Raw genomic sequence first — 24590 nt, 5'->3', positions numbered from 1 at the left:
ATTGAAATATTAAACTGGTGGCCAACAGGAAACAAAAATGACTTCTGTTCCGTATGCTTTCCTTGAAGGAACAAGGTGCAGCAACAGCAACTCTACGGATATGAGCAATTAATGTATAATAATACCCACAGGGGCAAGAACTATAAAAATGCCTTTCAGATTAGGCCACTGTCAAAACAAACAAAAAATTGCAGCATCATTGCTCATTCATGGCAGTTTACAGGACTACGCAAAGCAGGTAAATAGAATAGGTAGCCATGAGTCAGTATCGTGTTAAGCCACACAGTTTTGTAAAGCAGTGTATGTACATAGCATTGTAAAACCTCTTGGAGTAGATAAGACTGCCTACAACAGTTGCTCTTGGGTAACTGTATTGGAAGTTTTTTTTTTGTTATGAAGGGAAACCTCTTGTGAAGTAGCATTATCCCCCACCACTTCATTTCTCTACAGCCCCTTCACCCTAGGTCAATTGTTCAACTCCATGAAAGACAACAGACACTAGGGGTTGGAAACAATGCAGCCTGTTCTCAAAATCAGGTAGGAGAAAAACAACAACAGCATCATCATCATCAACAGCCTTCTCGAGGAGTCGCTGTCGGCGTCGTCGTGTTCAGAAGGCGGCACTTGGCAAAGAGCTTCTCTCAACGCTGCATGTCGAGAGCCCTTGGCCTGCCGACGTGGCAGAACACGCTCTTGCTCAGGCGGTTATCAAAGCAAGCTGCATCCCACTTAAACTTCCAGTGAAGAGGGTAGAACTCCTGGAGGTCACATAATTAGTTATGGGTTTTTGTTATTGTACTTGATGTTGATTATATGCAGTATCAGTGACTTCAGGGGTAGGTGGGATACGCTCCCATTTATATGAAACACATACTTTGATCAGACCATTTCTGTGATGCACAACATACAGTAGCAAGAATAAGAGGAATCATGTCATGTCACCCCAATCCACAGCTGAACTCCCATCTTCCTTGACTACTGGAACTGGCTGAGATAACATTAAAAACAACAAAACATAGCATTTTCATAAGGACAACATCTTTCAAATGATTTCTTGATCACCTCTGTATTTTTTATTTTTTTTGGATTCGAAGTAGTCCAATTACCTTTGAACATCAGTGCACACCCCACCTCTTTGCATCCACAGCTGGCCACCTATTTCCAGCTAGATCTTTACAATCAATTTATGCGCTACGTCGTACATCTAATCTGTCGTTTTGTTCTGTGTACATAACACTTCCTCTAAACTGGTCCTGAGCCCAAAAGCAGAGTTATCTGTCTTTTTATAGCACTTGGCTGCAGGGAGAGAGATGTGATTCTCCCAAACCAAACAGCACCGTCCCTACCCTGACTGGCCCTTGTTTTTATGAACTCGAAAAGAAAACACTCCTAAAAATTAGGCTAACAAAGTAGCAAAGGAGTCAAAGGGGGCGCTAATCACATCAGTTTATTGGCGCTCGTGAACAACGGTAACAGAATAATTAATCACGAAATTAAATTGTTGGCATGCAGCATGCGGTACAAAATGTAAAAATGGCCAACTGAAGGAACAACTGGGACTAACTTGGCCACTTATTTCAAAGTCTGGAACAGGTGATTTATTGTGCAGAGAACGAGGTGGCAGAAATACTTATGAATTACTGAAAGTGTGAGTGAGTATTCATAGTTGTGGACGAGCTATCAGAAAGACAACTACAATGAGCAAGTCTGTGATAGTGAGAAATCAGCTTCTGTCTTCTTAAAGGGCATCTACTCCATGTCCCGTTGCTGTAGTTCTGTCAACCCAGGCTTAGAGTGAAGTACTTCAGTTAAGGGGAATCTTTAGATGGTAAGTGTGTGTGAGGCAGAAGGGTTGTCACTTATGAAGGAGGCTGCTTGTCCCTAAATATACCCAGTACATAGTTACACAATGTACATCCATGCAAAATAGACCAGTTAAACCAGAGCTTAGTCCAGGCAGAGTAGAAACAAACTGGGTACATAGCGACACAGCTCAGAACGCCTCTCCACCAAAGAATAACAAAACAAAAAACAGGCTGCTTAGAAAGTCAGCTGACAGCACCTAGGAAACACCTCTCCCACTGTTTGCAGGTAAAAGTCCCTGTGAAACCCAATTCCCATGCAGATAATTGGTATCATTAAACTCACAGCAAAGACTTTCAAAAGAAAATTCTGAAATGCTGTTTTATTTACTGTAGCTGCTCTTTTATGGAATTGCTTTTAGATTAAGCAACTGAATGTAAAATGTAATAATAATTTTTTATTATTTATTATTTATTTATTATTATTTAGTCATTCAGGAGAAAATACTGTAATGCTGAAATCAGTAAGTCGTCTACGAAAATAGGTTTCGCTGAATGTCTCCACTTACACCGTAGTGTGAAACTGTGCAGTGAAACAGCTGCTGCAGTCACTTACAGTAGGTTTCCTGTCCATGTAGAAACGGTAACATCTTTGTAGGTATTCCATGTACGAAGAATGCATAAAAGCTTGATTTAAATAAAATTAATATCTTATATATATATATATATATATAGTCTTTTAATATATATATATATAATACTAATGAAACAAAGTCTTTAGAATTTTTATTTGACTGTCTCACACTCACTCTGCTGCACATAGAACACTAGGGGACCCAATACCTGTTGCATGGATATCTATTGTTTTGTGGAAGGTTAAATGAGGGGCTCCACTTGCAGAGTTAAGAAATAGTTTTTATAAAGGTATGTATATTCCACCTTCAGGAGAAACTCCCTTAACAGAGAACACCCCCCAGTGGGGAGTATAAGAAACTGCATGCACTGCAAAGCAGCATCTGTGAAACTCTCCAGTCTTGTTCTCATAGTGCGGGACCTCAAGGTATGTTCTCATATATACTAAATAAAGGAGAATTATTCAGCTCAACAAAAATAATTCAGGACTAAAATTATTAATCCGATTGTTTAGTCCTGGAACCAGTCCTGTGAAGTGAACCAGAGCAGCTCACAAACTGAGCTGCTACTGTACAAATGGAAAGCAGTGCTCCTGTTCTACCCCTCTCTGCAGTTTAGAATAGAGTCAAATATAACCTCTGGCAGATCTTCAGAGCTCCTGCGTGCTGTATCTGGAAATGTGGTGTATTGACACAAACCACAAAAAGTATGCCAATATCATATAGCAAAAATGTAGTAAATCTATCCCCAGATTCTTTAGCAGTAATAAGCTGCTGAATAAGTGAGGTTTTCGGTTTCTGCACCGGCTTTGTCTCACACAGGCGGCTCTCAATGTAACAATCCCTTTATACACATGCACTTTATTCAAACAACTAAGTGGAAAATAACAACAATAACAAAGAAGGGAAACTCAATTCTGTTTTTGTTGGAAGCGCAGGGAAGCTGGCCCCCTGCCAGTACCCTGCATTTGAAAAGAGCTCTGCATTTCACAGCAAATCAATTCAACATGAACCTGCAGAAAAAGCCAGACTGCAGCATCACCTGTCTATTTTAATAGAGTTGTCTTTCTTATCTCTGATATATCCAATTTTGAACCACGGCCACAGCCCTACTTATGCAAACACATATTTATGTACCATCGCCATGCATTCTGTTTTTTTTAATGTAAATTGTGTACATACTGTACTGTACATATACAAAGTATAAACAGCATGATAATTAAGTCAATTAAACAGAATAACCTTCTGCTGTGGAAAAACGACTCATACTGAACTACTGCCTACAGAAAGAACCTCACTTTTTTTTCTTTGTTTGATTAGACCCAGCATTTCTGAGAACACGGGCTGTACTGTGTCCTAGCTGGAATGAGTTCAATAAGCAGTCCACAGAGTCTATACTATACTCTTCTAGTAATGTAGCCAGAGGAACAGACTCCAAAACTACCAGAACCAAATAATTATGCCTCTATAATTAACAAAAGCCAAAAGATATAGGCTAGGCTTAATATTTTTATTTCTCTTCAAATCCAATAAGAGATTTCATTAGCTGTGAAAAAAATAGCTAAGAAGGGTATTTCCAGCTGCAGCTGATGTTGACGCTGACATGAGGGTGTTCCTGTTGGCTCCCAAAAAATTATAGCTGGAATAAAATCTCTGGGTCCCAACCAAATCCCTCGGCGAACACTATGTGCGTCACTATTCTGCAACCCTGCTGAAGTCCTTCTTTTGGACTTCTTAAAGAGGAAGTATCTACTGAAGCTACAGTACAGTTCACGGTCTACAGCTGCAGAACCCTTTTTTGAATTGCCTCTTCTGCGAGCCAGGGCCAAGTATGCAGTGTGTAAGTATCACCCCCTGCTGGCCCAGTGGTAATATTGTTGTGAATACATGACAATACCATTTGCAGAGCTGAGACTCACAGTTTCAATATATATGACAACTACAGAGCTCTACAATATTTATGGACGGTAAGCGAAGCAGATCAACAGTTGCATTTAAAATGCAGTTAGGAGCTTCAAGATTAGACTCCACGCAAGGCTTGTACAATCTAGAAAGTAACAACTACCAGCTTTGCTATAGCTGCATGCAATACTAACCTGAGCAAAACCAGTGCACTTGTTTTATGTATATAAAATTAAAAATGGTTGTGATCTTCTATAAACAAAAGGAATGGATCAGATATGGAAAAATAAAACTAAAAAACAATAACTGTGTGAAATGGTACTGTGTGGTAGTTTAAAGGTGTCACAGATATTGGTATTTGATAACAATATTATTATGGCAGCATACTGTAACACAGATTGGTTAAGATCTTGCGCATGTTTTTTGTTTTTATTTATGATTTATTTATGTTTAAGAGATACGAGCCTGCATCTCTTGAACTACAAAGGCCCACAGGATTACGTTTATAATCTATAAAAACACAAGGTCCCAGTGTGAGCACTATCCAGTTGCACAAACACAATGAAGCACAAAATAATCTTTAGTCCATCTGCAAGCGAGAAGCCCTGGAGAGTTTCTGTATTTAGATTTGCTTGTCATTGTAGGATTATTCATTTTTATTTATTTTTTAATAAAAAAAAAAAAAAAACCTGCTTTGAATACTCCTAAAAATTGCATTAAATTATACTTTAACACAAGACTTCAAAACTAGTATGGCAGTTATTTAAAAAAAAAAAAAAAAGGTGGCGCAGTTAGCCAACAGAGGTTACTGCCAAACGAATAGCCTTGAATGACTCATATAAAGATTCTGCTGGAAATCACTGGGTGGTGTGCAATGCTGGCGTTTCCACCATTGCATCTCATCAGCCATCACCACTCAAGTACTCACTAAAGAGGTGGATCAGTCGCTGGTACTTACGTGACTCTTGGCCCCATCCACGCATGTGCAGCTTCCCAGAAGAGTAGTAGAGGAAGCCCAGAACCAGCATGAGACTAAGTGCCAGCAGCAGGTTTCGTGCAAAGATCAGGATACTCATTTTTCACATGGTACCATCCACACTACATCACCTAGAGTGGGGAGGGAACAGAACAGGACTGTATCTCAAACACATTAAAACAAGGAACTCGCTAACATAACTTATGTAGGTGTAACACACACCACAAAAATATATAATTATTTAACAGATACTTTCATTCGAAGCAAATTATAAAAATTAAACAAAATATGAAAATAATAATTTTAAAATGTTTTTTATATAAGGAAAAAGAAAATAGAAAAAGAAAAAGATACTCAGAGAAATAGCAGACATATAAAAGCAAATGAAAAATTACAAATATTTCAAATACACAACTAACTAATAAAATAAAACACATAACGCAGAAACACCCTATATAAAACATTACAAACCAATTTTAAGATTTTTAAGATCTGTTCAGGAGCAAGTACACATACTATACTAGTCTGCTACATAGAACACTGACCAGGTCTCCTGGTGTGCTTTGAGCTCTGATGTAATGAAGTCTAATTCTGACACAGACCCTTGTTTTCCTTTTATCTGGGCATAATCAGTCTGACTGCCTCTAGTCAGAAGACAGGAAATTAGGTCATCTACCTAAAGGTTTGCCTACAGTCATACTTTATTTTCCAGAAAATGAGGACAGCGGTTGTCAAACACACCTACAGCGTTGGCATTACAGTACAGTGATTACAGATTCCGCAGACAGTATTTCAAGACTTATTTGACCAAGGACTTATGACTTAAAAGGCAAGGCAGCAGATCGGACAAACTGTGATAGAGGTTCGATCCAGGGTCCTTTGTTGGCAAGTGATTCTTCATCAGAGCCTTCTCATATTACTACAGTTTTACAACAGCAGCACTGTAAATCACATTTTCTGTATTCTGGACATCTGTCAAGCTTTGCCAACATATTGCGGCAAACAAAGTCCGGACTGTTCTATAAAAAAAGCTCTAGCTACTCAAATTCACTACGGTACTTGCAATCAGATGCAGCAGGACTCTCATCAGCACTTCATTCCAGAACTGAATGAACAACAGTACTGCAGCCAGGGACATTCAGAACAAGACTGACAGAGAATGACGCCTGTGTTCCAAATTAGGTCATTTCCATCTACAGTATCAGAATTAGAGTGTGAAGTGTACTGGTTTGACTTGTGTACATTAAAGGCTTCTTGCAACAGATATAATTGCAATAGACATGTATATTCCAGTATGCAGCTATTTCCAATTCTTTACAATAATACCATGCATGTCATGTACGATCATTTGAAATATTTTAGCATATAAAAAGGTACTGATTGATTCTTCAAATAAATAATGGTGCTAACTGCGCACTATTCCATCTGCAACATGAAGCCGTTCTGTGAAACTCCATCTAAATCTCATTACATCAAACTGGGGCAGCTGCCACTTCTGAGTGCCAGCTCAATCTGGGCTTACATTGCTCTGCTGCTGATGGAGACACACAAAGCTGAGTTCAAACCTCTTCTAACTCGATTCCCAGTGGCGCATGGAATCAAGGTTTTAGAGTCATCTCTGTTTCTGGACACGGCTAGCCCTGGTTTTCTATTAGAGCACTAACACCCTCTGGCAGTAAACAGGTTACCAGTCTGAAGTTTTAGTTTGGGTATTGTTGTTACCAGCTCACTGTACTGTATCCTAGGAAGCATCACTGGGTCAGAAGAAACTGATGATGAACAATAGGGAAGGCCATGGCTGCAGAACTTTAAGACACCAATAATTGACACAGAATTACACAAACACCAAATGCAGGTAACGAGCCAGCAAAATAGATTTTAATCATGTACTGGGGGCGGCACTTTATTACAAACGTTCCATATACACCAGCTTATTTTTGTGCCACGATGACTATACATTATATATCCAATAGCCCACACTGTACAACTACAAAGAGATGACTAAGTCAACATTTTAAACTGCAGGAAAAAAAGAAACAGTACTTCAGTATCTAGCTACACGTACCACACTTGTTTATTGCTAAACAGCGATTGCTAACTGTTAATCGAGCTGCATAAAATATAAAGCTAATACTGAGCATGCTGATGGGTCATTAGAAGAAAAAAAATAAATGATATGTCTGTGTCTTAAATACAATTCATAAAGGTAGAAACGACTGTTAGTTTGCCCTCTAGCGGAATTAACCAGCACTGCAACCTTTTGAAATTCCGTTATATTTGTTAACTATATGCCGCAGCTTCAGATGCTTGTAAATACCAAATCTGACAAACAAATAATCATATAATTATTCCAAAATTGTGATTCGATTTTTAAAACCCCTTTTCTATTTACCACTTTAGGCTATAGATTATTAGGGTAGTGTACACCTTCCTAAAACTAAACTAGCAAGCTAATATTAATAAACACAATAGCTATTATTTGTCAATAATCTGTGTCCTTTTTTGTTTATTTGATTTGGTATTTTAAATAGTTTACAACTGCCGTTTTTACGCACCCAAATGTAGCCTTACTTTAAAACCAACACCAGCCCATATTTCTGCTTGGGTTCGCAGGAAATTCCGAGGACTCACTTCAAGTCGAAGGCCTGCACGCTATCCTCCATGTCGTTGCCACAGAAAACAAGCAAATTATCGGAGATAATGAGAGGAAAAAAAGACAAAAATAATATAAACAAATCATCTTACCCTGAATAGAACTTGTGACTGTGTGGGTTCTCTAAGCCAAGTTCCTCCATTTCACGATGGAAATTTGTGTAGTTTTTCCTTAGTGCATAGCACAATCCCAGTCTTACTGTTGCGATACTGCATTTGAATGGGACCCGTTCTCTCGTACTGTTTCTAAGCCTTGTTTTACCGACTAATTAGCTGAATACATCTGGTACAGTAGTTCAGCATTGTAGTTCATTTCAGTGTCCTTTGAAAGCTGAAAGTGCAACTTTCGCTCTTCATAGTGAGAAAGCACTTTTTCAACACACTGGATAATTGCGAGTCATCTTGTGTCAGAAAGTTGCAAAATCTTCAGTGGGGCTTCTCTAACATTAATCGTGGTATAGAGATCGCGGTACTTATTTTGACGCTGAGTGCTGTGGGACCTAAACTTTGTTAGTACCGAATTATTCTTCCCACACATTGTACTGCAACAGTCTGTTGCCAGACCAATGCATCTTTCCACTTCCAATTGGTTTTCCTTTAAGAATTTGAATAAGGCTGTTGCAATGCTGTGAGAATCACTGGCTAGCAAGCTAACAATCCTGGCAAACGATGTCACCATACGTCAAAGTTTTCTGCAGAAGTACCTTAACACCACAGAGTCGCCTGTTTGCACTGATGTCTGTGCTTTCGTCTACAATTAGAGTATGGCTCGTTGTCGATGTCCAAGCATCTCCTGATGCACAACGGGCCCGATGACAGATTTTATAAATGCTGAGCATTTTGTTCTATGAAGACTAATATCCTTCTGTGCAACTTCCCTGACTGCATCCCAAATGATCTACAGTGAGGATGCTGCAATGGCAAGCAATATGGGCTGCCAGCTTCAACTCATATTTTAACGGAATTGTCAACTTTTTTCTTAATCCCGTGTCAAATAAACTTCTTGCATTTGAAAATTGAGCCGCATTTCTGATGTGTTTCACTGTCTTACAGTGAGCTAACAGGTCGCTGTGATGTGCTCGGACTTCACATTTACAGTACCTGCACGCTGCTTTTGAGTCATAGCCAGGCACACCGCTAATCCACTCTTTTAACCCTTTTCCTTCTCCCAGGCATCTCTGGTTCTTTACTTTTCTTAAACTTCTTTACTTTTCCTGCTTTTTAGCGGTTTGGATATTTTTACCGTTTCTTAAAATGGCTGTTTTTTCACTGGCAATTAACACAATCGTTCGTCTCTCCTGTCCACACGCATGGTCATGCGCAGTGGCGGTTATGTCATGTTATTTATAGGCAGACACAGTTTTACCTTGTTTGTGTGCACTGCAGCGGTTAGGCTGCAAAAGTTTGTTAATTTTAATAAAGTTAATATTATATATTATATAAAACAGGATCCCTTGAGAAAGATATGTACAACATATCGAAACGTTGGGCAGCTGGCTCTTTGAGCTATATATATATATATATATATATATATATATATATATATATATATATATATATATATATATATATATATATATATATAATCCCAAAACGAGACCTCTTGAAACTAGCCCAAAAAGTAGCAACCAGCGACTCCTAAATATTTCCCGCGGAAGTAGCCCAATTCCGGAATTCCGGGGGGGGAAACCGCGGACCTGGCAACACTGGTTTTTACAACACAGCTGCTCAGTCTATTTACACGGACTCTCCTTTCACAAAAAGAGTAAATATAACGTGGCTTGCTTGCTGCTCGGTTACTTCCTGACTCCTACACAGTTGCTAAGACCTTGATGAAAAACAAACAGAAAAAGTTGTTAGAATTATCATTGTTTCTTGGTTCCTGCTTTGTTGGCAACATTATATGTTAAAGATACTGCTAATTTTCAGTCAACTTCATAGATTTCTATGGTTTTTTTTTTTTATTTTTATTTTATTTTTATTTACCGGAGAATAGTTTATAACTAAAAGAGCTACTGCTGCATTTTTGTTAGAAGACATTCTCTACAGGGCATCATTCCCACACAATCAAGCTGTGTAATAATTGAATTAGCCTTTTTATGTTTAAAATTAATATGTTTGTGTATGCTGGTATTGAGCACTGAAAGGGCCAGTCTTGAGTTCCACCCATCCTTGGAGGCTCTGTTTGCATTTATGCCTCTGGGGAACAGAGGGAAGTCAATAGGGTCCATTCAGATGAATAAGATGCAAGCCAGACCAGTAATTAGAAGTCATGGTACAGACCTATGAGTGTAGCCAACAACAACATGGAGTAAATGCCTTGAGACAGATGATGGAGACCCTTTTCACCTGCAAAATAGCTTACTCTTTCTCACACACACACACACGCACACACACAAAACACACACACACACACACACACTCACACACTGTAAGTGAACGGCTGAGCTGAGATTAAAAACTGTGTAAATTAAAGTCAGTTGGGGTCACTTAGGTTCACTGGATCGCATTCAGTAAAGGTGTAAGATGTGCATGAGGCAACAAAAAATTATCATTCACGCAGGGCACACCATAGATGCAAGGGCTTAAGCTTAAGATGTTTCAGCTGAGAGTTTATTTGATTAGACGTTTATCAGAGAACAGCCATAGAAAAGAATATCAATCTAAAGGTCGTTCTGAGGTCTTAGGTTAGGGCCTGGGACTATTTTGATGCATAACATATAACATAACAGCTAGATTACATAGAACTCTTCATGTCTTTGACAGAGGTACAGATCAACCACTAGTGAACTGTTACTTCATGATTGTTGTTACTTATCAATAACTTTTAAGGAGTTCATGTTAAATGTATATTTTAGATTATACTCAACAGTCCTGGAGTAAGTTAAGTAAAAAGACTGCTGATTATACTTTGTGCACAGCTGGCTTCCAGTGTAATTAAACTCTCACGACAGGGGGATTTACGGTGGGCTTAAAGTTTAATTCTTATCTGTGAGGCTTGACATATATTTATTACAAATGTTTGCAAATAGAGGTAATCTATCAGTGTCATTGTAAGGCCATATCTAGAGAAGGGCTTATTCAAATACTATAAAACTTAAGTTAGGACATTCTTTAGCCCAAACTATTGACACTACTAAAAATCGGGGGCATATGGAAACTTCAGTCCATCTGTCTGCAGACATAAAAAACACTCAGAAATGACAACGTCATTTACATTAGGGCACACTGCTCCTTTAATAAAGAATATATATCTGCAATAATCTGGCATCACACATTTATGAATGTTTTAATAAAAAAAAAGGTTTCCAGATATATCAGACTCATGTTTCAACAGACTGGCATCAGATTATTTGCTGTTATTAAAGATAGAGCGGCATCAAATTTATAATGCTTGAGACGGATTGTCTCCCAAATGTGCCCAGGAGACCAGATTTACCATAACATTGTATTAAAATTGCTAACACGGTTATGTCATGCTGTCTATCTTCCATTCACATGTAAAATAATCTCACCAAAATACAGTACAACCTGTTTTAAGCAAAATGCATTGTATTCCCAGAATAGTTAAACACAGATGAAGCTGTTTGCTACAATATAAATGCACAATTTATAACATTTTCATTCAAGCAGGTGTTTAGTCTGAGGCAGGGAGTGACAAATGTATATGTTAAAAAATGCATTATGCTGCTACCTCTGTTCTGGACTTCTGCAGCACTGCAAAAATTTAATTTGAATTTAAATTTGAAAGTAATGGCTCCAGTGCTCCACAACTGAAGAATCTGGCCCACAAACTAACATAATTTTAAATTAAATACTTTCTGCATTTATCTCATGACTTAAGATGAACAGGACTGAAAAACAAATGCAAACAGAATCCACCTACATGGCAGGCAGGCATTAGCGTGCCTAGGATAAGAACCACAAAACTATCTTGTGTTCCTGGCATGCTAATGTTTTAATTATACGACCTCATAATACTCAGAATAGAATGATGCAGTACTCACTTGGGTTTGCTCCTGAAAATAACGCAGTTTTATCCTAGAAGTCAACACTAGAGAACAGCTATTTCTACAGTACAAGTCCTCCGCACATGCACACATACACACACACAAGCATGCATGTTGAAAACAATCCACTTTATGAAAACGAAACCCAAGAAAAGTTGGCAACTGTAAAGCAGTAACTACATTATTTAGTTCCTAACTACTGTCAATGAAAAATGATGCAGACCATCTTTTTTTAATTATTATTTATTTTTAATTCTCACATATTGATTAAAGGATATAAGGCACATGCACTTACAAAAACACAGAACATCCTTTAGCCAAATACTTTCAGGCTCTGTGTTTAATACCAGTGGTGTTCTTTCTGTTATTTGTGTTTGTATGAAAAATTAATCATTAAAAGTGCTTGCATGCCTTAAAAACATACTGAGTGTTCTGTGTTCTATGCAGTCTTCTTCAGAGTGTTCTGTGTTCTATGCAGTCCCCTGGGTTTTTATCGCACTGCAGCATCATTATGTGTTCAGCACAGCAGTTATAACATTGCACATAGACAGCAGCCATAACGACAAACACCACAAAACCACCACTGTGAAACAATCACTCAGAACATGGGTGTCCTTTCAGATGAAGATTACAGTGCCTTGGTACTATTGCTGCTACTTTGCGAAGGACTATAAAGCTGGAGTTTTGTGATCCCCTTGTCGTTCACAGCACTAAATTCACCAACACCAGTAATATCACAAAACAAAATGAAAGCTGATGGAGGAGATCATGGCATTCCTTGGGTACTAAGACATAGTTTTCATGTTCCCTTTCTGCAGCTGTTTTGAGTACAAAATGCTGTTCAAAGCTTTTTTTTTTTTTTTTTTTTTTTAATTATTATTCATTCAGTATCATCTGCTACAGAAGCCATTCATTTCAAAGTTCTGTTCAACAGGGGGAGCAATGGATTTCAATACACCCTGTGTCTGCTTCTCTGCCTGAGTCCCTGAGCACGGAGCTTTGTTACTGAGCTGAGAGAGGCTAACAAGCAATCTCTTGCCACATAGGCTGATTGCACAATGTTTATTACCTTTATCTTTATGTGCGTGGATCTAAATACCACTGTCACTCGGGTCATTCAAATAGAACTCAACCTGGCAGTTGATATATTTTTTACAGACAGATCTTGGAATAGATCTATTGAATTTTCTGTATACTTAGTTTCTTTTCAGCCTCTGCACTCCAGGACACCCACAATTGGGCACTTTAAAGATCAAGCTGCACTGATGCCTTTCCATTGAGTTTGTTACAACTGTGGCTCACATCCTCTGCCAATCCAGAAAGGTCCATTAGGAATCTGAGGCCTCGCTGGGGGTGGGGCTTGTGTTCTATCTCATCCCATTACTGAATTAGAATGTACTGATCCTCAGAATCCATCTTAAAAACCAGAAGCCTTGGATTAGAAAGAACCAGAAGGCAGCTTCAATTCCCTCTTGACCCAGACCCATAAATGCCTTTAAAGAACCAACTAGCACACACTGCTCACTTTTTATTCTAGCTGGTGTTGTGCTTTTATTTTCAACCATAAAGATACTTGGCACAAAGAGAGCAAATGTTCCAGTTTAATACATAGAAAGGGGATATTTAGCCCACTAATTATCACTGATCACTAAACAAAGATTATTTGAACTCAGCAAAAGCTTACAAGCTCTAAACAGAATCAAATCTAGGAAGCAAAATTAACGTTATTTAGACTTGCGTGCAAACTAATGTAGTATTTCATTAACACTTCATCTACATTTCAACTTGCTAAATAACTAATTAAAAAATAAATTAAAAAATCAAGCAATGCGTGGAACTACTGTTTTGTTTTCAGAAATAATTACAGTATGAAGCAGCAGCTGAAGTTATTTTTTGCTTGAGTGTTTCTGTTTAAGAAGCTGCTTTCCCTACTGTCCAGTAATATAGGAAGAGGCTCTGCGTTGTGAAATCGCCTCCCTGGCGTTCTGACAAGCTGCAGTTTTGAACACAAGTGCCACTTCATGAGGCAGTGAAATGAGTTGATCTGCGTGTCGGAGATGGAGACTGTGGAGTGGGGCTGTCCTTTTCAGCTCTGTGCGTCACACAGTCACCACTGAAGAACAGATATTCTGGAGGGGATCATTATAGTATACAGACAAACTTTAAATAATCATTCTTGAGATAAAGGAATAAAATGCCCTTTGACATCACAGAATACACCACAGTAATCGTATCAGCAAGTTGCCATGTGCGCGTCACCATAACAAGCTTCATGAAAAAATCATATCATATTCAAGAATGTATGGCTGCATGTGTGTGTTCTGAGCATGCACTGTGTACCGTGTGTGTATTGTTCTAGCTGTACTGTATCTGTTTATGCAGACCCTATATCCTTGTGTTATCTATGTGTTCAGTTGTTTCCACATTCTTGCCTCTTACCAGAAGAGTAATCAGCAATGCACAGGGGGAAAGGGAAACTATTCATCCTTTGTGTCCCTGTGTCTTCCGCTAATGAATCTTTAATCCGCTGCTAGGAAGTGTTCCTGCACCAGTCCTGGAGCCCTTCTGCGTCACTCAGCATTGACTTAACTCTTCAATCAAACCCTGTAGCCACAGACAGACAGGAGGGGGACAGGGGTGGAGAGGGAGCTGAAGGAACACAGACACTGGGGGGCAGGGAGAGAGAGAGAGAACGATGTGGATAGGACATGACAGGAGGGGATGACAAAGATATTATGAAATGAAAGATGAGAAGACAGTAGCAGAGAAAGATAAATACAAACATACAGACAGATACTCTGTATCAAAACAGATAGGAATGAAGCAAGGTAGACACAAGACACAAGGTTTTTTGACAGACAGCCAGGCAGACATACAGAATAATATTTTGAAAACTCTGATCTATCTGAGTATTCCTACCCAAACCATGCTGCCCTTAAGGAATACTCAGGTCAATGTAAGTATGACTGTGCTATTTTATATGTATTATTCAGGCTTATTAAGCATATACGGCTACCATACAGTTGTAGTCAAAAGTTTACATACCCCAATGGAAATTTCTAATTTCTACAAATTTCTCAAAAACAATGAACTTTAGAAAAAAATCTTTGTAGCAAAAGTTTTGCTTTTCTGGATGAGGAAAAAAAGTTACAAAAAATAAATGACTATAATTATTTATTTCAGCTATTCTCTTGCAAAACTCAGAAAATGTTGTTTTGGCTGCGTTTTCGTCAGGTGAAAAATGGAGGAAGCATTTTGAACTGCACAGTCTCACTATTTACCACAAAAAATTGCAAACCCCCGCCACCCAAAAAAAACGCAAAAAGTAAAATATACAGCAAAATCCAGTAAAATACAACAAAGATATAATTAAAGATGAAGATAAAATATAAGGTAGTGGAGTGCACTGGGGAGGTAATGGAGTGCATTGTTTTCTGTCCCAGTTTTACTCTGAGGTGAAGACACAGTTGTCATGCAGCGTCTTCTTGGCCCACCTCCATCCAGTGAGGTTCCCTTTGATGGGATGGCTGCCTCCTTATTCCTGCATCAAATGACTTGCATCCCATTGTTTTAAATTGCTAGTGCTCTAGTTTACTGTGTGGGTTTACAGTAGTTTGCTTTTACAATGTTATACCCCAGTAAATCTTTACACGGCTGTACAGAAATGTACACAGTCCTGCCCGTTTGACCAGTCACTGGAAAGGAGCTCTACTCCACTCTAAATAAAACGCATGATGTTATTAGTCCCAATTCCAAAGGATAACTTTTACGATTTACCTAGCTGTTACAGTTTTTGATATTTACATCACATGCCTTCCCTCATTTGTGGAGATTCTGTACCTTATATAAAACATAAACAGTGTATAATGATACTTCGAAATAATAAACGCTGGCCTCATGGTAGACTGTGCGTGTGAAGTTAGTTTGATCTTTGCGAGCAAGCGAGCCCCAGTCACCGCAGCATGTGAGTCTCTTGTGATAATCACACTGCAGGCTGAAATATGTAAAATCCATTTATAAGCCTAAAGGATTAACCAACATCTCAGGGGCTGAGATATGAAAGCCACAAGGATATTTTAAGCAAAATGAATGAAATACTTTACGTCAGATAAGAATAGTGTATATATATATATATATATATATATATATATATATATATATATATTTATATATATATATATATATATATATATGACCAAAAATAAACCTACAGAAAATATTTTTTCATATGGGATGTTATATAAGAACAGAAGAACCAGGAACTGAACTGATAAAAATCCCTAATCCCTATTAAGTTCACTCGGAATGAAGGAAAATGTTTCTTCCTATACTTTATCGTAATAGCATTAGACTGTTGTATTGTCTCTGACCCAGATCACTGATTCTAAGTGGTAGCTTACACTGATGTAGGACTACAGGCTTTACAAGACTGCTGATGTAACAGGATATCATTCTTAGTGGCCCAGTTTGTCATGGCTCATACTATTACATTATATGTTAGCTTACAGAAAGCATTGCTATTGCATTTGCTGAAGATAGCTTGGCACATAACATATGTTCTGTTTTCTCTGCACATTCTTATATACAGATTCTGTATATTTTAGTGATTTAGTGCCCAAAATGTGATGGGGCAAAGTAGCTTCATCCCATCATGACCCATGTGATTTAAGTTGTACTTTGTTTGCTAAAACATGACATTTATTGAGGTTAGAAAATAGTAAAAGAAACTTTATAAATTAAAATACAAAAGTTAAGACTAGAAGTCTTTCCCAGTATGAAGACATTGGTACAAATTTTGCAAACAGACATCAACAAATGTAATACTGAACATGATGGTGGGACATGACAGCTTGAATACAAGGATGTGCTCTTATGAAAAAAAAACCCAAAAAAACCCCAAAAACTTAAAATTAAACTATCAGCACTAAAGACAGTCACTTACCAACATTAACCCAAGGCCTGAGCACAATTCAGGCTGTGCATATTTATCTGTACAATTATATTTACAAACTTTTTTTGCAGTTGTGTTTACTACAAAGTAAATATTTGCTAAATTAGCATATCTTTTAAAATGATTGGAGCTTTAAGGAAATATCTTCTTATTTTTTTTGAATTGTAAAGAAGTCATAGGTGTTTCCAAATTATTTTTTTAATAATTTAAGAATCTTGAGTATGTCATTATTCTCTTTTTTAGGATTTGACTTTTATGTTTTTTATAATCATTTTCCATGAATGGGATTAGAGAAATGGATATTGTTTGCTATTTTATGAAACTGGAAAATAGTTTCTTCTCCATGTCCAGATTCGAAATATGTGTGTTTTTTTTTTTTTTTTTTTTTTAATCTAATGTGCTAAATAATATTTCTTCCCATGTACCCGTACAGGTGGTGACAAAATGCATACCTCACTTTTTATCCCATTGCTGAACGATCATTTTATTCGTAAATTTTAATCCCAAATGTAAAATAACTGCTTTTGAAAATGACATGAATCATAGTTGGTGCTTTCACATCTTCTGACGTTTCTTTTCCAGTAACGCTGGAGTTACAACATTGGTTGTCTGGAAGAGTTTTTTTTTATTTAAGGAAATATTTTCAGAGATGATCTGAAAACATAGCTAGGTAATTTCTTAACCCGTGAGTGAATCAGTTTTTCAGCTAGATCTGCTATTATACCGTACGTGTTGGGTTACCAATTGTGCAAAGAATCATCCTCAACAGATAATTATTTTCATGCATTTCTTTGTGAATGTGAAAAGCAAGTCCTTGGGTTTGAAGGTAACAAATGGCTTAATTCTTTGGATATAGTCCAGTTTTTATACAGTTATTCCACAATTATTACTTATTTTATTGTGGTTTGGATTTTGTTTGTTTTTACTTTTGCATCTGTATTTGTGTTTGTAACACTTTCAATGAATATACCTATCCATTCATCTCTTCGATCTTGAGTAGTCCAGTACTCATTTATTACATTACACATAGTATAAATATGATCTATATCTATAATTGCAAAGGTTAGCTGTGTATTTCAAAAATCCTGCAGATTCTACAAAAGGCATACTGTAATAATAATTTAAAAAAAACAAAAAAAAGCATTTCTATCATGGAATCTAAGATTTTACAGATGAAAAGAAATGAGATTCAGCGACTGACCTAGGTATGTAAGTAACATGCAAATCTGCTGCCAAGGATAACACAACATTCATATATATATATATATATCAGCACACTCTTAAACCCAGGGGAGATTTTTAGGAGGACAGAGATGTTTTCAACTCCTGCAGTGGTTTTGTTCGTGCAATGGGAGTGCTATATGTCCAGACAACTTTTTAATCATCAAGAAAATGACACAGACTCATTTAGTTTGACGTTTTAACGAATCAGAGCAGTAGCAGTGCTCTTTTCGGTTTATTAAATGCTTTAAAAATTGATCAAGTGGTTGCAAGCCACTTTGGATCCCTGCTATTAGGGAGCCTGGACGTTTCCAGTGCCTTTACAGGTTTAAAGGCATTAATACTTCAATACAGTAATACAAATTGTTATCATATGCTTAGCCTTCAGGCTATACAATGCAAAAACCTAAAGCGCCCACCGCTACGTTCTAGAACGTTCTATATATCACTCTCAGAGACTTGACTTCAACCAAACAGCAATCCATTTTTCAGAGATTTTCAGAGCATGGACTACACAACTTGTAGCTCATGTATGATCAGGAGCCCCAATTAAATCTGATCATCAATCTGCCTTGATAGTTCTTATCTTTGAGTTTCTGTGTATATATATATATATATATATATATATATATATATATATATATATATATATATATATATATATATATATAACATCATCTTTCTAATATATTCCCTCTGAGCAACGCATCTCATCACCTTTTCAGTTTAGTTTACTTTCAGATACAGGTATATTAACAAAGTGTGGAACAAAAAAGACTGTAGGGGTTTATCACAAGCCTTTCAGCTATAATAAACATGTTAAATATAATAGCCTTATATTAACTTGTACCATGCTTGGACCAAGCCTGACCTCTCTCTGTTTCTCAAAATTTGCTTGCACCAGCAGGTTTCCAAGCTCCTCCTTTACTTGCAAAGCCTTGTGTTTTAATTAATATGAAACTCCACTGTAAGCACTTTTCCAAATTCACTGCATGAAGTCAGTTTTTGACCGATTCAAGAGACACCCTGACCGGTCTCTTTTCAGATAATTATATATATATAAAAAAAGCCTGCTTACATCCTAATTTTTATAACTCACCTCTCATTATTCGATGCATACTCCTGTCTTTCACCTTCTGTTGGTTATCATTCAAGGTTGACAAATCCCACTTTTAAGAGCCAACACTGAATCCTGCTTTGAAGTGCCAATGACCAAGCCTTATCTTTTGAAGGTCTAACGCCCTTCCAGAATTCTACTGTGTGTCTGAGACATTTAATTCTTTCACTTTTAAACTCTACAGTTTCCCTATAAATAAATACCTTTATACTATATAAGCTAAACATTTCTATTCTTTAGTTTAATTGATATTGTAATGTCTAAAATACTTTTTGTTTAAAGAAACTGAACTAATTCTCAAATTGATTTAATTAAATGAACATTATCTCAAATGTCTTACCAATATGTTTGCAATATTGTCAGTGCCATGCTTCTATTATAATAAACCTTTACTATGTTCTTTCAACAGTTTAACTTTAAATGGCATTATAAGATGTATTTCTAATTAAGTTACTTCTGTATAACAGTTGCTCCTAGAAATTGTAATATTATTTTACTTCATTGATAAATATTTTAAGTTTTTAATGGAAGGTCCAGTTATTTATATCTAAATACAGGCTATCATTAATATATTAGAATGCCATAGTGTTATAGTGACTGAAATAAGTCTGACCTTCTTCAATGTTCATACAAAATCCAATTAAAGCAGGTTTTAAGACAACCTCTGTTTTTTGCCAGTTTTAGGGTTGATTAATATGAAACACTATCGTAAGCATTTTCCAATACTCATTATTTCAAATCAATATCTAACTTAACGTATTAACACGTCCTATGCTTTCCACTCCCATTTATTTCTGCCAGGTTCTAATTAATTTCTGTTATATATAGAAAATGATTATTGTAATATAAACTCCTGTCTTCTGTCATCCGAAAGGTATTTCATTAATATTAAGATTCACTCATGATAAATTATACCATCCATTTAGGTTGCAAATAGTCAGTTTGGGTGTCTTGTTTTCACCATCAGTATCCAAACTCTGCATAGATTTACTGGAAATAAGAGTCAGACCAGGCCTATAATTACTATCTCCATATATGACAAATGCCACAATCCAGTTACAGCTGTAACATCAATCAAATCTGAGTCACACAATCACACACTCTTCGCACAGAAGCTCAAACTATGGCACTGTGCGCTTCAGAAAAAATCTTTACTAGCAGCTGTACATATACCGGTAACAGAATCAGATAACAGAAGCCCTAATCTTTATTCCCAGTGTCAATGAAGATTCCTGATAATGTTTGAAAGGACAAAGTAATATATTTTAAATAGTAACAGCATGTATTTGATCTTTTCAAGAAATAACATGTTTACAGTATAGGTATAGTAAACTTAACTACTCTAGAATTTAATACATGTATAAAGTTACCAGCTGATGGGTCAATTTACAAAACGACCAAGGAAATGTTGGTTCACTTATAGCATAGTTGGTTAATTTAAAAAGTTACTGATAATTGTATAAAGAACATTACACATCAGGTAGGGTAGGTTAGATTAATGTGCCTAATCTGTTTGTGCTGACGTTTATCGCCTCTTAAATTTCTAAACAAAAATGTCATTTTCCCCAAATATAAACATAAAACATGTTTACTGTTTAGTATATGCTACTGTTATTATAATTATTTTTCTTTCAATGTTTTATTCCTAAAAAAATGTGAAGCATCTATTTTATGTATGTGTTGGATAGAAGAAGCAGTACTAACAAAGGCTGGCCATGCTGAATTAAGAAACATGGTACTGGTCATAGTGTGTTGTATTACCCCTTGCGTTTAAAAAGGGGCCAGATATGTCTGTCAGTTGTTTAACCCTATGGGGAAACACTTTTCAACTCCATATTGTTTTCCATATTACCACACATCAAAATGAGTAGAAGAGCACTCTGTCATCTCATCCAGCACTATTATCAACATACAGAACTGCTTGACACCATTGTCAGTCCCCAGTGTCGCCCAGCCCTGATGAGTATTAAAGCATTTTATGTCTCCTGCACCCAACTTCATATTAGGCACTCAAACACCACATTCTCAGTTATTGAGCACTGTCATGCCACATATTTAACAGAAACACTGAAATCAGAGAGCTTCTCCTGGCACTGGAACTCTGCATTCACTGCTCCCCAGCACTGTGAACCTTAACATTCACAAAAACACTATTCACACCAGGATCAGCAGCACCAACTTAATGATTTAAAAAAAAAAAAATAAAAAAAAAAAACAATCACCAACCCCAGACAGGAGTCCCTCAAGCTTTTACTTAAGTAAGTAGAATGAACTAAAGCACTTACGAATGCACAATCCAACGCTGTGTGTTGAAAGGAAACTTCAAACCCGCTGCCTGTACAGGTGCACGCAGTTCCAGATGATTCTGACAATCGCACCACAAGAACATAAGAAAGCTTACAAACGAGAGGAGGCCATTCTGCCCATCTTGTTCATTTGGTTGTTAGTAACTTACTGATCCCAGAATCATGTCAGAAAATTGCTTAGGAAAGTCAAATTCTCCACTGTTCTCAGTGCGCAGATTTTGATTCCAGTTGCCTGATGGTATCCAGCCTGCACACTGACTTCCCTCCCTCCTCTAGGAAGCGTTTTCTGAAGCTTGGACCCTCTTCTTGGTGGGTGTGGAGTTCAATACATAGCCAGCGGCAGCAGCCTGTCAGTGTGCTCTGCTGCCCCTTGAGTGTGAGTGTAGGATGAGACAGTACAGAGAGACGTGGCTGTGCAGCCAATCAGAGGCTAAAGCTGAGCAAGGTCTGGTCAACAGAGGAAGACCGAAGAGATTATGTTACATGCTTTCAATACCACCCCAAATCTGACATTCAAATCAGGCAAAGCTTCAAATATTTCCACAGGAGCTATTGCAGGCTTCACTACAGGAGAGTGGTAATAATAGATTATGTGTTTCCAACTTGGGCTAGCTCCTTCTGCTTTAGCCAACTGGACTCTAAGTTTTTAGTGTTAACACTGTTGTGGTAGTGTTAACTTCTGCAGCAACGATCCATTTTATCATACAATATGAGAAAAATCAAAGAAAACTTCTTAGTCTAGTAGACAAACATTTCAACAGCAATGAAAGCCGCAAATATTTCATTTTTATTTCTTAAATTCCTCGACAAATATCCTTTTTATTTTTTTCCTTCAGCGGCTGCTATGATCATCAAATAAGAGCTTTGAATTAAAAGCTGGTTCCAGCTACCTACCTGTCTCAGTGGGATGCTTTGTGAAATCATTAGAAGTTATTTGTTGCTGGTTGATAGTTCTCAAAAGTCATCCCAAAGGATTTCTACCTGGCACTAAGGAAAAGGCTTAGAAGCAATGTGTCCATGCAATATATCTGATAGATGCCACTTTCTATTATTTATTGAATATTTTTCTGTCTCACCTTTTTAGTTTTGGCTGCTCTTTACAAGGGTAAAGGACAGAATGTAACCGGATAGAGCACCTTGCTGACAACCTTGATCCAATAGGAGGGCTGTCTGAACCGTGCTCAGTGGGCTGAACACAATACACCTCTGTGTGTAGAGGAAGCCGACAGCTTGACATGCTTGCATCCATGCAGAACCTGCAAGGGGGATGAAAGAAAACAGCAACTTGCCTGCAAGTCAAATTTAGAAATATAGAAGTTACTCTTGAAAACAAGAAAGGTTTATTTGCAGTTTGTATTCTGTTTCATACATTGTACAATTATGTGCAAGTAGGCCACTTTCCACAGCACCAACTATTTCAATCATATTTATAATGTATAACTTGAAGGATACAAAAGGGCAACATGGGAAATAAAATTCAATTGGAGCTGAAAATGGCTTTAAGGGGCACCACCAACACTTAATGATTTCTTTTCACATCTTGACTCATTTTTGCTAAGTAGCCTTCTCACATTTCCAATAGTAACTCTGCAAATCACTTAAGTATTTTGAAAAGGTGGGGGTGGTGAACAAGGGGAGGATATTTACGCATTATTATAGTCTCAGTATTTCATCAGACTTCATCAGAAGTTTAATTTTCTGAGGCTGAACTGACCTGTAAGAGAACCTTTTCTTTTGCCTCAGTTTCCACTTCTCACCTGAAGGGCCGTTTGCATATTTTTGACACTGAATGTTATCAGATCTTCCACCAATATCTAATATTAGATAAACGGAACCCTGAGTGAACAAATAACTCAATTTTGATATTTATTTCCTTTATTTATTGGGAAAAAGTAATTTTGGTCCACTTCTTCATGCAGAACTGCTTCAACTCAATGACATTTGTGGGTTTTTCGAGCATAAACGGCTCATTTCAGGTCCTGCCACAACATTTCAATGGGGTTTAGGACTAACTATGGGGTCTGGACTGACTAGGCCATTCCAAAACTTTGAATTTCTTGTTTTTCAACCATTATGATGTAGACTTGCTTATTTGCTTCGGATCATTATCTTGCTGCATGACCCAGCTGCGCTTCAGCCTCAGATCAAGGACGGATGGCCTGACTTTCTCCTGTAGAATTCTCTGATACAGAACAGAATTCATGGTTCCTTCAATGACGGCAAGCTGTCCAGGTCCTGATGCAGCCAAACATCCCCAAATCATGACACTACCACCACCATGCTTGACCGTTGGTATGAGGTTCTTACTGTGCAATGCAGTGTTTGCTTTTCGCCATACACAACGGGACCCATGTTCCAAAAAGTTCCACACTTGACTCATCTGTCCATAGAACATTGTTCCAGAACTCTTGAGGATCATCCAGGTGATTTTTGGCAAACTTGAGCCGAGCATTCATGTTCTAGTGAGCAGTGGTTTCTGCCTTGCTACTCTGCCATGAATTCCACTTTTGCCCAATGTCTTTCTGATGGTGGAGTCATGAACATTGACCTTAGCCGAGGCGAGAGGCCTGCAGATCCTTGGATGTTGTTCTAGGGTTCTTTGGGACTTACTGGACGATTTTACGCCTTGCTCTTCGAGGGACTTTGGCAGGACGGCCACGCCTGGGAAGATTCACTATTGTCCCAAACTTTCTCCATTTGGACAATATGGCTCCGATTGTGGTTTGGTGGAGCCTCAGTCTTAGAAATGGCTCTGTAACCCTTTCCAGACTGTGTGCTGACAACTTCACTCTGATGGTAAGGGCCAAAGTTAGTCAGATTTATATTGGGCAGGGCTGGCCCAAATCAGGCCTGATTGTTAACCAAAGTATTCAAACAGCTGACCCTAATTATCCCTTTAACTAGGTTGCGATAAATGGGGGGGCCAATAACTTTTTCACACCTGAAGATTATTTGGTTGATTACCTTGCACACCAAACAAATAAAAGCAGCACCAAACTGGTGTCATTTTTTTCTCTCAGA

General features: G+C 37.6%; 1 protein-coding gene across 5 annotated transcripts in view; it reads right to left on the bottom strand.

Annotated features, from left to right (window-relative positions):
- Nucleotides 1–21844, bottom strand: part of LOC121326896 (CMP-N-acetylneuraminate-beta-1,4-galactoside alpha-2,3-sialyltransferase-like) — a 90073-nt gene extending 68229 nt beyond the window's left edge. The window contains exons 1-2 of one of the 5 annotated variants that reach the window (XM_041270526.1): nucleotides 21549–21844; nucleotides 5295–5443 (exon numbers count right to left, since the gene is read on the bottom strand). In XM_041270526.1, the coding sequence (XP_041126460.1) occupies nucleotides 5295–5412 (118 nt within the window). In that variant the 5' untranslated portion in view covers nucleotides 5413–5443; nucleotides 21549–21844. Of the gene's footprint in view, nucleotides 1–5294; nucleotides 5444–8057; nucleotides 9272–21548 lie in introns of those variants that run through there. The other 4 variants (XM_041270528.1, XM_041270529.1, XM_041270525.1 and 1 more) reach the window with 4 other exon arrangements.
- Between the last annotated feature and the right edge of the window lie 2746 nt (nucleotides 21845–24590).

This window comes from Polyodon spathula, chromosome 14 (genome assembly GCF_017654505.1).
Source record: "Polyodon spathula isolate WHYD16114869_AA chromosome 14, ASM1765450v1, whole genome shotgun sequence".
Lineage (NCBI taxonomy): Eukaryota > Metazoa > Chordata > Actinopteri > Acipenseriformes > Polyodontidae > Polyodon > Polyodon spathula.
Note: the sequence above shows the minus strand (reverse complement) of the source record. Positions and strands in the feature narration are given on the sequence as shown.